Source organism: Echinops telfairi, unplaced genomic scaffold, assembly GCF_000313985.2.
Source record: "Echinops telfairi isolate 266 unplaced genomic scaffold, ASM31398v2 ScPeMD7_7400;HRSCAF=8409, whole genome shotgun sequence".
Lineage (NCBI taxonomy): Eukaryota > Metazoa > Chordata > Mammalia > Afrosoricida > Tenrecidae > Echinops > Echinops telfairi.
Window position 1 is genome coordinate 7,092,542 of NW_022111300.1, and position 14,171 is coordinate 7,106,712.

A 14,171-nucleotide genomic window follows, 5' to 3' on the forward strand; every position below is an offset into this window, starting at 1 on the left:
AATGCAAAAAAAAATTCAAAAAAAATAAAATAAAAAAAGAGAGCAAGAATGCACAGCTGACTACTGTACTTGTTGTCAGTAATAAATTACACATCTATAATTGAACGTTGAACTGACAAAAGCTGTATGCTAGAAATATTTATAAGGATAAACAATTAATAGATGCTGAGGTTGCATACGTACAACCAGAAACCTCTTGGGACTTGATTTCTTGGTTTAAAAGTTTAGATTCAAGGTTTCATAGAACTTTCCAATTAATTGGCCTAACATAGTTACAGTGTTTCTGGTTCTATTTCCTAGTTCAGTGTGGCACCTGGGGTTTTAAAAGCTTACCGGTGGCCATCTAAGACACAACAGTTGGGCCTCCCTTCACCTGGATCAGCAGAGAAAGGAGGGGCAGGAAGAGGAAGAGGATACGAAATGTGTGGCAGATTGCCTCCATAAACAAATATCTTGTTTATCATTAAACTAGAACTGGGCCGTGTTGCGCTACTATTACTGAATATTTTGATCAAAGATTCTAGAAAATTACTGATCAAAAGGGAAGACATGCAAAACAGAATTTCAAATTCTCTTGGACTCCAAACTTTCTGGAGCCTAGGGTGCTAAATAAACCCTTGAAATTATTGCCCTGGGGTAATATTTAAAACTTAAACCAAAAATATCCCCGAAGTCTTCTTAAAACAAACAACAGTTTAGTCTAAACTAGTGAAGAATGTCAACCTGGAACATACCAGAATAGGAAGAGGGAAGCTGAATGGGGAGGAATAACTCAGAAAAGGAAGGTGAGAAAGGTTGAACAATTCAAAAAATATAATCAATGTCACTAAAGTGTATGGGTAGAAATGTTAAGTTGGTATTACCTTTCATTGTGCATATTTTCAATAACAATATAAAAGGGAGTGCCATGAAAATATTATTTCTCTTCCTATCTCCAGCAAAATATTAATAATTTTACTATACTGTTTACCTGCTCAAATACTTCAACATCAAGAATAAAGTCTAAATAGTTTTAAAATACTTCAGAGTCTGATCTGATGTACTTTTATAGCCTTAAAAGCCACACAAAAAAACTGGTTCAGTCATTAAGACTGACTTAATTATTCCCCACAAACATTATTCCCCAAAATCAACTATATAGTGACCCTTGTCTCAAGTTCAAAAAAATCAGATCTTAACTCTTCCCCACCTATGAAATCAAATTTCTTTTCTGACTACTGTTCTATCAAAATAATTATCACCTCTAAATTTCAAAGTCAATATATGACTCATTTAAACACTTAATATTAATCTATTGCTTTAACAAGTATGTAAAACTTTTCTTGTCCAACTTCTCAATCCTTTCAGACTTTGCTCCTAAATCTGAAGGCAAAAACCCCACATAGCATTCAGTCAGATGATAATCAATTTAAAGGCAATAATAATAAGGATGCACACAAGAAAAGATTAAATTATTTTCTTTGCAAAAAGTGATCCAAATGATATTCCTCTTCTCCATACTGACTTAAAGAAGACTCAATCTAATCAATGAAAGACTGAAGAAAACAACTGAATTTCTGATAAGTTCCTGACCAGTCAACATTTAACCATGTGCCACTCCGGAGGAAGGAGCCCTGAGGCTGCAATGGTTCAAGGTCGGCTCTGTATCAATAGGCTGATGGTTGAAACCCACCAGAAAAATCTATGGAGAAAAAAAGACTCGGCTAACTGTTCTCTTAAAACTTATAGCCTAGATGGAAATTCTTCTCCATCACCACGAATCAAAAACAATGGAGAACTTGTCTTGCTTTCTCCTCACACTTTTCAGAGTACCTTAATCCATAGACTAAGAAACTCAAGTAGTTCTTAGGCCTAACCTAAAGCCCAGACTCCCAATGAAGTATTTCCAAGCTCCTGCCTAAAAAGTCTCCACTAAAACCAATAAATAAATAAATGTATTTCCCTATTTGGAGGCAGATGTATCAAATCAAGGAATAGAGTGAGCACCATCACACTCTGTCCTACTTCCAACCAAAGTGGGGGAAAAGTATTTTAGTCAAGAACAGACTGTGGGGGCCTCAGTAAGTACATAATTCTCCCTTTTAGAAATAGGATTTAGTGATTTCTAATTGTTACGGCTATTATTTTTATCTAGAGGAAATGTTTACCCTGTGGGGAAAAAAAAAACAAAACTTTACCAAACCATCCTCACTGCCATACAGCTGATTCTGACTCATCGCAACCCTACAGGACATGGTAGACCTGCCCCTGTGAGTTTCTGAGACTGACTTTTTACAGGAGTAGAGAGCCCATCTTTTGCCCTCAGAGCGACTAGTGATTTCAAACTGCTGAACTAGCGGTTAGCAGCCCAACATGTAATCTCTAGCCAGGCCTCCTCAAACTGCGGTCTGCCGGGTGTTTTTGCCCCATTTGTTTTTTTACTTCAAAATAAGATATGTGCAGTGAGCACAGGAATTTGTTCATAGTTTTTTTGTTAAACTATGGTCCGGCCCTCCAACGGGTCTCAGGGACAGTGAACTGGCCAACTGTTTAAAAAGTTTGAGACCCCTGCGTAGGCCATCAGGGCTCTTTACCCGAAACAATAGGTGCTTATTTTCTAAGGAATGTCTAATTAACATTTAAAAAGTGAAACTGCTTCCAACTAATCATATTTTTATCTCCAGTTCTTAAACACAGTCCATTTTAAATGAATTCTTTTCTACATGCTTTTCTCTAAGAAGTGAGAAAGAGGAGGCTTTCCACTCCTGTAAATAACGAGTTACAGTCTGAGAAACCCACAGAGCAGTTCTACCCTGTCCTGTAGGGTCACTATGAGCTGGCATTGACTGGATGACAGTTTGTTTGCTTTGTATTTTTCTCTTAGAAACAAACAGCAGATAAAATTGACACACACACACAAAAGATATTCTGTAAAGTACTGTGTTTAATATCTGTTCAAGGTACAATTTTAGGTACTGAATGAACATTTAGTGTCTTAACTCAAAATTGAGAACTACAATTACCACAGAATATCTTTAAGATGCTAAATGCCATTGACTGTCAATCCCAACTCACAGGGACAGGTGGGAGTAGAACTGTCCCACAGGGGTTTCACTATAATCTTTCTGGGGGCAGACTGCCAGGTTTCCCTCCTGTGGAGTCACTGAAAGGGTTTGAAACAGCCTTTGTATTAGCACAGAAGTGTAAACAGGTTAAGCTACCAGGATTCTTAAAATACGTTTTCATCCTCTGCACAACACTTAAAAAAAAAAAAGCTACAATACTTTGGATATGTTTCCACCTTAGATTTAATGTATGCCTGCAATTTAAAACTGTGAGAGATAAACAGTGACCTTGATGGTATCCAAGGACAGCCAACTGCTAAACTCAATTCCTTCTCAAATTTATTGAAAAAACAAATCAAATAACCCTTAGATCTGTCCCATCAAAGGGGAAGGGGGCCTTAGGAATGGCTAGGGCAGGAATCACTCTTCCCTAAGTTGATGCACTACTTTATAGTCTTACAGGAGAGTCACACTGTTTAGAAGGTGATGACTACTTCTGAGTCCATTAACTAATAAACCAACTTGTCTTGGTACTATGGAAGAGCAGAATATCTTTCTTGATTAATTTCTTTTTTGTTCTTGTCAGAAACTAAGAACACTCCTTAGAATGAATAATTAATCTTTTCAAACTCTACCCCCCCTTCAATTTATGAAACAAAAGTACAGTAAAGTTGAGTAGGGCTCATTTGGACTAACCTCTACCATGTTCACTTACATAAAACAAATGAAATTACTTCTGGCTATTAAGTATATGTGGAAGTCAAAGATTTCATGGAAAAATTCTTAATTCCATTTAATCACAAATTTCTGAAGCCTCCTCATATTCTATTACTCAGGTATCTAAAAGAAACATTTTCAAGTTTTAAGAATATTAATATGAAAATCTGAGAGGAAAAAGAACAATCTTCAAATGACAAATCAATATCTAGATAAAGTCTATGTCCCATCTTGAAGAAATATACATGGAAAAGTCAGATGAAATAAGAAATACAAGGTAAGTTAAAAAAGTGGAAACCCTATTTCACTTGGGTCTAAATAAGTGGATGAATGAGACAGTGAGCAATAAATCCTTCAACCAAATTATATACGAATATAATTAAGGCCAATAAAAGACCTTTAGTTTATCCAGTTTATAAAAACCTACATGGAATGAATTGGCGATCTCAGTTCAGGTATCCTGGAGGTCTTATCAATGTGAGTGTACAGTACTGAAGGTAACATGTATACAGTGAAAACTGATTTCATTTCAGATATGGGCAAACAGCCATTAGGTTAAATCGTTTTCACAAGATATTTTAAACGGTCCAAAATTTCAAAAAATTTTATTTTAAAGAAACAAATATTAAATATTATCTATTATGCCTCACACATATATTAAGATATTTTATATTAAAACATTTAAGTTGTAGGATTTTTTTTTTTTAGTATACTACAAGATTCTGAGGTTTTTAAAACGTTATGAATTTTTTCTTCTTAATTTTATAAAGGAAAAACTCTCATGATTGAGAAAAGTAGAGGAAATCCCCAACACCTATTTGGCAAAATATTTATCACTATCAATCCAAAAATACTAGGGTGTGTCAAGCTACCTGAGTATTCAACAGGTTCATCAATAGTTAGCAATTATTAGTTTAAAAAGAAAATTAAAACTATGCAAGTTCAACTGCAGTCATACAAGAGGCACAATAACTACATTTAAAACATAATTTAAAATTAAAAGTCCACAACAGAAACCAGCCAGAATAAACTGGCTGATTTTTATGTTTGGCTTTGGGTTTTTTTAAATAATCCAGTAATTATACTGTAAGGGTTTTATGTTATACACTATTGCTTCTTAAAAACAGGACATTTTTCAATTGCTTAAATTTGGCAATTTAACTCAGTAAGATACTGCAATAATTATCTGAGTTTGTATCTTAATTTTAAAAGGCATGAAGTACACTTACCACATATTTTACAGCACTTATAAACTGGTTGTGGAAGAGTAAATGCTGTGTTTCATCCTCTGGATTTGAAGCTGTGTAAAGCATTCCACAAATATTACAGGAAACGGCTCCAAATCTTTTTTGTCCTGCATCCTATTTAAAAAAATAACAAGTTCCCCTCAACAACAACAAAACATTATTCTAGAGCATTGGTTTCTAGGACTATAATGTGAATGTAGGGAAAGAATTGTTTAGTCTAAAATGAATATTATTATTAATTACAAAAATTAAGATATTAACTTATAAAATGTTAACAAATATTTCCATTTTAGCAAACTGGTCCCCTACTCCAAAGCCTACAATAAAATTTAAGAATTCAGATATTTTTAAACACTACAACCTTAAGTCATGAAACCCATACAAACTGTATAAATGAAAACTATCATTTCCCAATTTCAAAAACTATACTGCTAGAATCTAGGAAAAAATGTTTCTGAATTCTCATTATACTCAATATTTTCATTAGTAAAAATTAAATGTTCACAAATATTTCACAAAGGCTATAAAAGATAGGAAATAATTATAAGCTAAGTGTTAAAAATTATAAAAGTAAAAAGAGATCAAATCTACCAAGCAGGCAGACCTAAAACCAGTTGCACCAAGTATAAAGTATATAACTGTGCTATAAGGTTTTTAATGTCCAGGTTTAGAAGCAAATCACCAGGTCATTCTTGCCAGGCATGTCAGGTGGATTTTTGTTAGCTGCACTTCAACCTTTATTTAGCAGCGGGGCACACCAACCATTTGTACCACCACTTAAGAGATCCATGCAGACCAAACTCCAACAAAATCAATGTCCTCAAGACACTCTATTGTTACTGATTAAAATGTATTATGAAAAATCCATAAATATTCTATGAGTATACAAAAGTATGGACTATGGAAGTTTGGACTCCATTTTTTAAACATCTTGAAGTCTGTTCCCTTAAATGTTTTCTTCTATATAGTTTGTAGACATTATATGGTTTTCTTTAGATATTCCCCCCCATCTCCCAACCCCTCTTTAGATATTTTTAAACGTTGAAGATAACATGTTGATAACACCAGCATCTCTTAGTAATAAGTAAAATATGGTTTTTTTCAATGATTTTTATATTAAATGAACAAGAAAGACAAACTGCTATCACCTACACTCAACTAATTCCTATTTCTGGTCTGGTATAGCAGCTGTTTTACAAAGCGTTTTCTATTATTGTCCTTCATTCAATAAAAAAATCTTAAGCAATATGATAGAATTTCTAAACTCAACAGACACAAAAATAGTCCCTTTATTTTATCTGTTCTGAAACCATTAGCACTACTAACTGAAAGGAATAAGATTTAAGATAGTATCTCTAGTATCTCAGAACTAGCACCAAATGGCAAAAATAAATCAGATAATAAACTCAACAATTGCATATAAAACTATATGGAAGTTCATTCTAAGTATTAAAAATACTGACAATATACTACCTAAAATATTTCAGGCAGTCTTCAGAGTAGTAAGCAAGTATTATACTTCCATTTCCTCAATGATAAAAGGGAAATAATAGTAGTCCTACTACATAATTTTTCTATTAGGATTAACTGAGTTAATATAAGTAAATGAAATATGAAACAATGCAATCAAAGTGGTAGGTTTCATTATCTTTGTCATCATCTCTAGATCCAAGGGAAATACAATCCACAAATGTAATTTAAAACTTTCCAGCAGTCAAGCTAAAGCTATAAACACAGGTGAAATTAATTTAAATAATCCATTTAACGCAGCACATACGATATTGTCAATTAAACACAAACAAAAATTTTTTAAAACTATTTTTCTTCACGGAGTTTGAGTCATAAGCAAAAATTTTTTTAAACTATTAATTTTTCTTCAGAGTTTGAGTCTAATCCAAAGTTCATGTGCTCAGAAGTCACATGATGTTACCATACGGAAAATAACAGTTCTAGACTCTATGAGGATGAGTCAGAAAGTATTGCTACAAAAATAAAAATCTATTAAACAAAAATATCAAACGTAAAGCTACTGTTTCTCAACATATCCTCTATTTAGGACACACTGCTGAAGGCACTGTTTCCATATTGCTAACCCTTCCCTAAAGAATTCTCGCTTCCTTAACATATACCATGTCAAGTATTTTTGGCATTCTCAAAGAACTCAAATTGTCTTCCTTCTAAATATCCTGTGAGTTTTAGGAACAAAAAGAATTCCATGAAGGGGCAAGATCTGAGTTGAGGTGGAATGGGTAAGATTTTCTAATGAAAATGTTATAGGCCAACCCTTATTACTTTCGAAGAATGAACAGATATGTTGCTGTGATGGAAAAAATTCTTAAGTGTCTCGGGGAGGAGGCAGGTGCGATGTAGCAACGACGAAGAATGCAACTTTCCTCTAGTTCCTAAATGTTTCCTCCCCGCTCCCACTATCATGATCCGAATTTTACCTAGCAAGTCTGGCTACACTGGTACAGATAGGAACTGGAAATCCAGGGAATCCAGGGTGGATGATCCCTACAGGACCAGTGGTGCGAGTGGCGATACTAGGAGGATAGAGGGAGAGTGGGTTGGAAAGAGGGAATCGATTACAAGGAATTATATGTGACCTCCTCCCTGTGGGACTGACAACAGAAAAGTGGGTGAAGGGAGACGTCGGACAGGGCAAGATATGACAAAATAATAATTTATAAATTATCGAGGGCTCATGGGGGGGGGAGCGGGGAGGGAGGGGAAAAATGAGGACCTAATGCCGGGGGCTTAAGTGGAGAGGAAATGTTTTGAGAATGACAAGGGCAATGAATGTACAAATGCGCTTTACACAATTGCCATATGTATGGATTGTGATGAGTTGTATGAGCCCCTAATAAAATGATTTTTTAAAAAATTCTTAAGTGCAATTTTGTTGGCCTTTTATCCACCAGGGGAGCCCTAGTAGTGTAGTGGTTACATGTTGGCCTTTAATCTGCATGTTCAGCAGTTCAAAACCAGCAGCCGCAGCTCTTCCACAGCAAAGACAGGGCTTCCTACTTGGTAGTTAAGTCTCAGAAACCCACAGGGCTTGCTATCAGTCAGCACTAACTGCAGAACAGTGACTTTTTTACTCACCAATGCAATTTTCATTTCCTTAAAAGTGATTCATAACATGGCTCAATGATCATCCTGAGAAAATCTATTGAGATTACCAAAACAGTAACCTTCTCAGCTGAGTTCTTTGCCTTGAATTTAACTAGTCCTGCTGATTCTTTCAGAAGTCAATTTCAAACGGACCTTTCTTTTGAAGGCACCCTAAGGAGACTAAGACAAATGTAATACTGAAACAATTTGTCTGCAGCCATCTACTGATCACAGAGATATGCTTAAATAGGTTGCTGGGGGTTCTTTTTGGTTGTTGAAGCCCATGCATGTATGAACTGAACCCTAGTAGTAATACTTTTGACTTAACCCTCATGTAACAAGATACTTACAACAAGATTTTAGAAGTAGATCAAGTTTACATACTTACTATGATCAACTGTTTTTCATCAGCCTTCTCTACTTCTTTTAGTTTTAAGTCTTTTGGAATTTTGATCTCCAAATGAGAATTACACTGAGGCAAAGGATGATTTGGTGGCATCTCCCTTAAAAATAAAAATAAAAACAAAACAACTTATTAAATGTTAAAAGATCTGTATCACTTCAAATGTTTGGACAAAACAAAATTACCTATTTTCTTTTTTTTAATTAAATAATCATTTTATTAGGGGCTCATACAACTCATCACAATCCGTACATACATCATTTGTGTCCAGACATTACTACATATGTTGACGTCATCATTCTCACAACACTCGCTTTCCACTTGAGCCCTTGGTGTCAGCTCATTTTCTCCCCTCCCTCCCCCAGCCCCCGCGAACCCCTGATAATTTATAAATTTAAAAATAATCTATTTTCTGTAACAGTACTGACAAGTCCCACTTGCCAAATGGAAAAAACTACCTAAGAGGAAAAAAATAAATCAGAAGAACTACTAAATTACAAGCAAAAAAAATGGCAGTGTCTATTATTTGAGCAAGTTTTATAGTTTTAACCATTTGAATTACTATACTTTGTCCATTATCAACTGTTTATTGACAATGCCTAAACAAAACGACTTAACTCTAACATTAAAGATAAAACAAAAAGCTTTAAATCCATTAAAATACCTTTACATACTAATAATACCCAGCATTCCCAAGGGATGGGTAAATAAGCATTCTCAAACACTGGTACAGGCACAATCACTTTAGAGGGGAGTCAGCAATGCAGGATTAGTCCTACAGCTCTGAGCTTATTCAACAGATAAAAGTCACACAAGAAGGCATATATATATGTGTGTGTACTGCTGCATAATTTTCAAATTAAATCAAGAGTGAAATGAAAAATTATGATTATCACTTTTTCTACTAGAAAACTTTTTCTACTAGATAAGCTACTACTATAGCTTTTGGGGGGGGGACCCCCAACTCAAAAATGCTCATAGATAACATTTATATTTAATATCTTACCTGTTATCACTGTTTTTAGTTGTTTGGTTATTGAGCACACTGTGCTGTTTGGGAGATGCGCCTGTAAATTAAACAATAAAGTGGATAATGTATTAAGTTTTATATTTGCTCTTGATATATTGGTCAAAAATTAATTATACAGAAAGGGGGGAAAACCCAACCCACTACATAGTTTTTTTTTTAATAAAGGCCATTATAAAGTTGGAACCGCTCTCCTACTTAGGAGGTTGTGCTTCAAAGAGAAAGCAGGAAAGCTTTTCTGTATGTGCTTTTCTGTGAGCTGCAAAGAGATCTAATGAAAGATTAACATGAATTTATATCTAGTTTCACCAAAAATGCCTAGCACTGAACAAAGGAAATTCTTTAAATGCCTACATACTATACAATCTCAAAATGGAAATAAATACATACCTTTCTCTTTTTTAAAAGTCTGAAGTTTTAACCACACTAAAAAATGAAATCTATTTTATTTTCTAGTATGTAATTATATTTTTCATATTTATGTGACACTTGTCTCAACTATGAGAAAAGGTTAAATGATACCTAATGGCAGCAATTATCTGACCAATTTTGTTCCAAGAATACTTTCCTTTAGAAACAGAAACCATAGGAATTAAGGATTTCTTTCCTATAGTGTACCATTGTGCTTCAGTTGGTGACTAAATCTCCATCCAGCAGTTAAAATAATACTTTATTTTCAAGAAAATGTCACTAGAATAAAACTAAAGCCAAAATTATTGCCATCAAGTCAATGCAGATTCATATCAGCCCTTTAGGACAGAATAGGGCTGCCTCTGAGAGTTTCTAAAACTCTTCATGGGAGTAGAAAGCCATGTCTTTCTTCCATGGAGCAGCTGGTAGTTTCGAACCGTTCGCCTTGTGGTTAACAACCCAAATCAATCCCGCTTGTGACCACTATACCACCAGGGCTCCTCGTCATCAGAATACAAGAACTTTTATATGGGATAAGTGGGCTAACTGCAGTATTTATTAAATCCTTAAGATTTAAAGTCTGACAATCATTGAAAGTTGAAAAGTTAAGGTTAAAAAATAAAAGCAGTCAGTTGTACTTGAGAAATAATACTGCTATCATTAACTTAAGCAACTCATTAAGTAACACGTTTTTATAGTGTTACAGAAAAATAAAGATAGCTTTTAGAGGAAGACAAAGGGGCATTACTGAGATATTTGAAACAAATCAATCAACAGAAATTCTCAAAAAACAGGCATTTGAAAAACAAGCAATGATAAAAATAATTAGGTTATTTAGAAGATAGTTTTGTTATACTGTGAAAAATTTGTCTGCACAAAGTAAAATCCAAATAAAAATTTCAAAATATTACCTGGAAACTTACCCTCTTCTGCATCAATTTTTACTTGATTAAGCAGAGCTGAAACAGCAGTGGTATTTTCCACTGATGTGTTTTCAAGCTTGGATTCCAAAGGTGAACTAAAATTCTGAACACATATAGTTCTTGTTAATACTTTTATACTGGCCCTTGGATCTTATCCCAATACACTTCCAGTAAATTTAAGCACACTAAGAAAACTTCATATTCAGAATAATTGATGAAAACATTAGCCGTCTCTCTACAAGCTACCCAACCTGTCAGCTTCCATCATTCCTTTCCCCCATCTCATGGTAAATTTACCACTCCCACAAATACATTTCACATTCATCTGATTCTGTATGTTTCACCTTCATCTCTCTAGACCTCTACTATCCAATATGGTAGCCACAAGTGACTATTCAGTATATAAAGTGTGGTTAACTCAAATTGAGAAGTGTTGTTTCAAGTGTAAAACACACACCAGGTTTCTAAGTAGAATAGCAACAAAAGTCTCATGAATGATTTTTATGTTGAATACAGGTTGAAAAGGCTTTGCCTTTACTTTTTTTTTTGCCTTTACTTTTTAACCCCACAGCATATGTCCTATTTTAAGTAAGTTATTTATAATGACTCATATCCTAGAACTCTTTAAAACTCAATGACCAGGCTGAATTCATTTTTGTATTCTCCACCTATCACCACCTAAACAAACAGTGGTCATGTTTGGCAACTTGGTTATATGTGTGTGGAGGTAGGGGTAGAATCAACCTGTCAATTAGGTGGTAACGTAGTGATTCCTCCTGGGGAGGTTTATGAATGACATGGTGAGCACTTCTCTTTCTCTTGCCATTCATCCTCTCTGCTGCTCAGATTCCATGTCTGCCTCTAGGGGCAGCCCCGTCTATACCTTGTCACGTGGAACTTTGGGTCCATGATACTCTGCAACCACCTGCCTGTGTTCTCCCAGCTCCCTTCTTCTGCTTCATCAGCCTGTAGCTATGTGAGTCTGAAGAGAGCTGCAGCTAGTATTGGACCCACGAATTTGTGTTGGACGGGGTAGGACACTTTCTTGATATACCAAGTTGTTTCTTATATTTTCTTGATATAAAGTTCTTTCATATACAAATCTGGGTCTCACTGGCTTTCTTCATCTAGACCAGCGGTTCTCAACCTGTGAATTACAACCCCTTTGGAGATCAAACGACCCTTTCACAGGGGCCGCCTGATTCCTAACAGTAGCAAAATGACAGTTATGACTTCCCATAAGTTATGACTCTGCTGGGCTCTGAAGGTGCTTCACCATATATTCTGGCTCCATCACTTACTAATCACTCAGACAGTTACTTATATCTCTAAGTTTAACTTTTCTCATATAAAATATGTGGATTACAAAAGAACCTATATAATGTGTATTATGAGAATTATATATATCTCTGCTTTGTTTAACAGAGAGGCAGTGTTCATTAAACATGACTTCTTGTGATGACTAAGATGAGATACTTATTCACTTCTTAGTGATTATGGAATAAAGAGACATCTGTGGCTAATATGATATACATTACTTAAAGGCTCGAGACATGTATCTTCTGTAACTTAAAACAGTGTTGTCGGTAAAGCAGGCACCCGAATGTGTCTTGAACTGATATGGTTACCACCACATTTCCTAGTTACTTTGTAAAAATGATTATATTAAGTGATAAAGGTGAAAAAAAGTATTTAATTAAAAACATAATAAAATCATTCAACAAAATTTAGTTTTGTTCAAATCTAGGAGGCCGATACATGAGTTTGTGTTAGTCTCTGTAATAGTCTGGATGGTTGTAATATTCAGGAATTTCAAACCAGAAGAAAAATTACTAATACAGCAACAAGTTCCAACATAGTGGCATAGTTGATACTCATTGGGCTGTGATCCCCATGGCTGGCAGTTTGAAACCAACAGCAGCTTCTTAGGAGAAAGACTGCTTTCTACTCCCGTAAACAGTTACAGTCTCAGAAGCCAATAGAAGGCTGCTATGAATCAGCAGTGATTCAATGGCAGTGAGTTTGTTTGATTTCTTAGTGTTCAAGCAGAATACATAAATTCAAAACACATTTTGAAAAAGCTGGGTTATAAAAAAAAAAAAAAAGCAAAATAACGTGTGCTACCTAATAAAGCATCTCTATATGCAAAGGCTGGCTGCTAACTGAAAGGTCAGTGGTTCGAAACCATCCCACCCTGAGTGAGAAAAATGTAGTAGTCTATTTCGGTAAAGATGATGCTCTGATACCCCACAGAGGCGATTTACTCTGTCCTATGGGGACACTATAGGTCAGGATTGATTTGATGGCAATAGATTTTATCTTTTTCTTTTCTTTTTAAATCATTTTATTGGAGGCTCACAGAACTCTTACGACAATCCATACACACATCCATTAGGTCAAGCACATTTGTACTGTTGCCATCCATCATCATTCTCAAAACATTTGCTTTCTACTTGAGCCCTTGGTATCAGCTCACTTTTTTAGATTTTATCTTGATATACTTTAACCCACTGTTGTGAAGTTGAAACTTTAGGCCAAAGGAATTTAAAATTTGTATTTCAATATAGTCTTCATTATATGACTGCCTTTCTAGAGACATTTATACAGCACTTATGCAACAGAGAATTAAAACATATTATTTCTAACATGTCCTTAGAGTGTTACTATCAATTTCCTGGCAATGATTTAACTTTAACACACAGCCATCCCATCTCCACTAGGAGCCTTCTTACTCAAACAAAGTGACTTCAAAGATTTCCTGGAAAAACAGAATTAATTTATCAGAGTTAGGACTTCAGTTTGGAAATGAACTCATCCACATATTAGGTTAATCTCCCATTTAAGATCAATGGGTAAGTCAGCACTTACCCAAGGACAAAGTTCAGAGGAGCAATGAAAACAAGAAACCCTGTAAAGAACTGGGCTAAGTGAGGGTACATTGATTGCAATGGACGAAACAAAATCTGTATGACACATTGACTGTAAAACACTTCAACTCATCCATTGTAATCACCTCAATGTACAAAGTTACACCTAATTCACAATGAAATGTGAAAAATAGTGTATTTTAAAGAAAATGGAATTTTTCCACAATTTTTTTGAAATGCCCTCATACTAACCTACCCCTCACTACTGAGTTCTAATTGCTGCTACTGTCTATTTGGTAAAATCTATGGATAATAATGGTCTAACTATACTTTCATTCTCATTTGTATAGAAAACATAATCTAAGAGGTCTATGCAAGGAAACTGGCAAAAGGCTCATGGGAAAATGGAATTGAAAGG

General features: G+C 34.9%; 2 protein-coding genes across 6 annotated transcripts in view; one reads left to right on the forward strand and one right to left on the reverse strand.

Moving 5' to 3' along the window:
- Positions 1–14,171, forward strand: part of GREB1L (GREB1 like retinoic acid receptor coactivator) — a 343,344-nt gene that overhangs the window by 322,098 nt on the left and 7,075 nt on the right. The gene's annotated exons all lie outside the window — the stretch shown is intronic.
- ESCO1 (establishment of sister chromatid cohesion N-acetyltransferase 1) overlaps positions 1–14,171 on the reverse strand; it is a 63,087-nt gene that overhangs the window by 23,274 nt on the left and 25,642 nt on the right. For 4 of the 5 annotated variants that reach the window (XM_004702900.3, XM_045296088.1, XM_045296090.1 and 1 more), the window contains exons 5-8: positions 10,875–10,989; positions 9,532–9,592; positions 8,511–8,625; positions 4,991–5,122 (exon numbers count right to left, since the gene is read on the reverse strand). In XM_004702900.3, coding sequence (XP_004702957.1) covers positions 4,991–5,122; positions 8,511–8,625; positions 9,532–9,592; positions 10,875–10,989 — 423 coding nt within the window. The remainder of the gene's footprint in view (positions 1–4,990; positions 5,123–8,510; positions 8,626–9,531; positions 9,593–10,874; positions 10,990–14,171) is intronic. The other variant, XM_045296089.1, reaches the window with a different exon arrangement.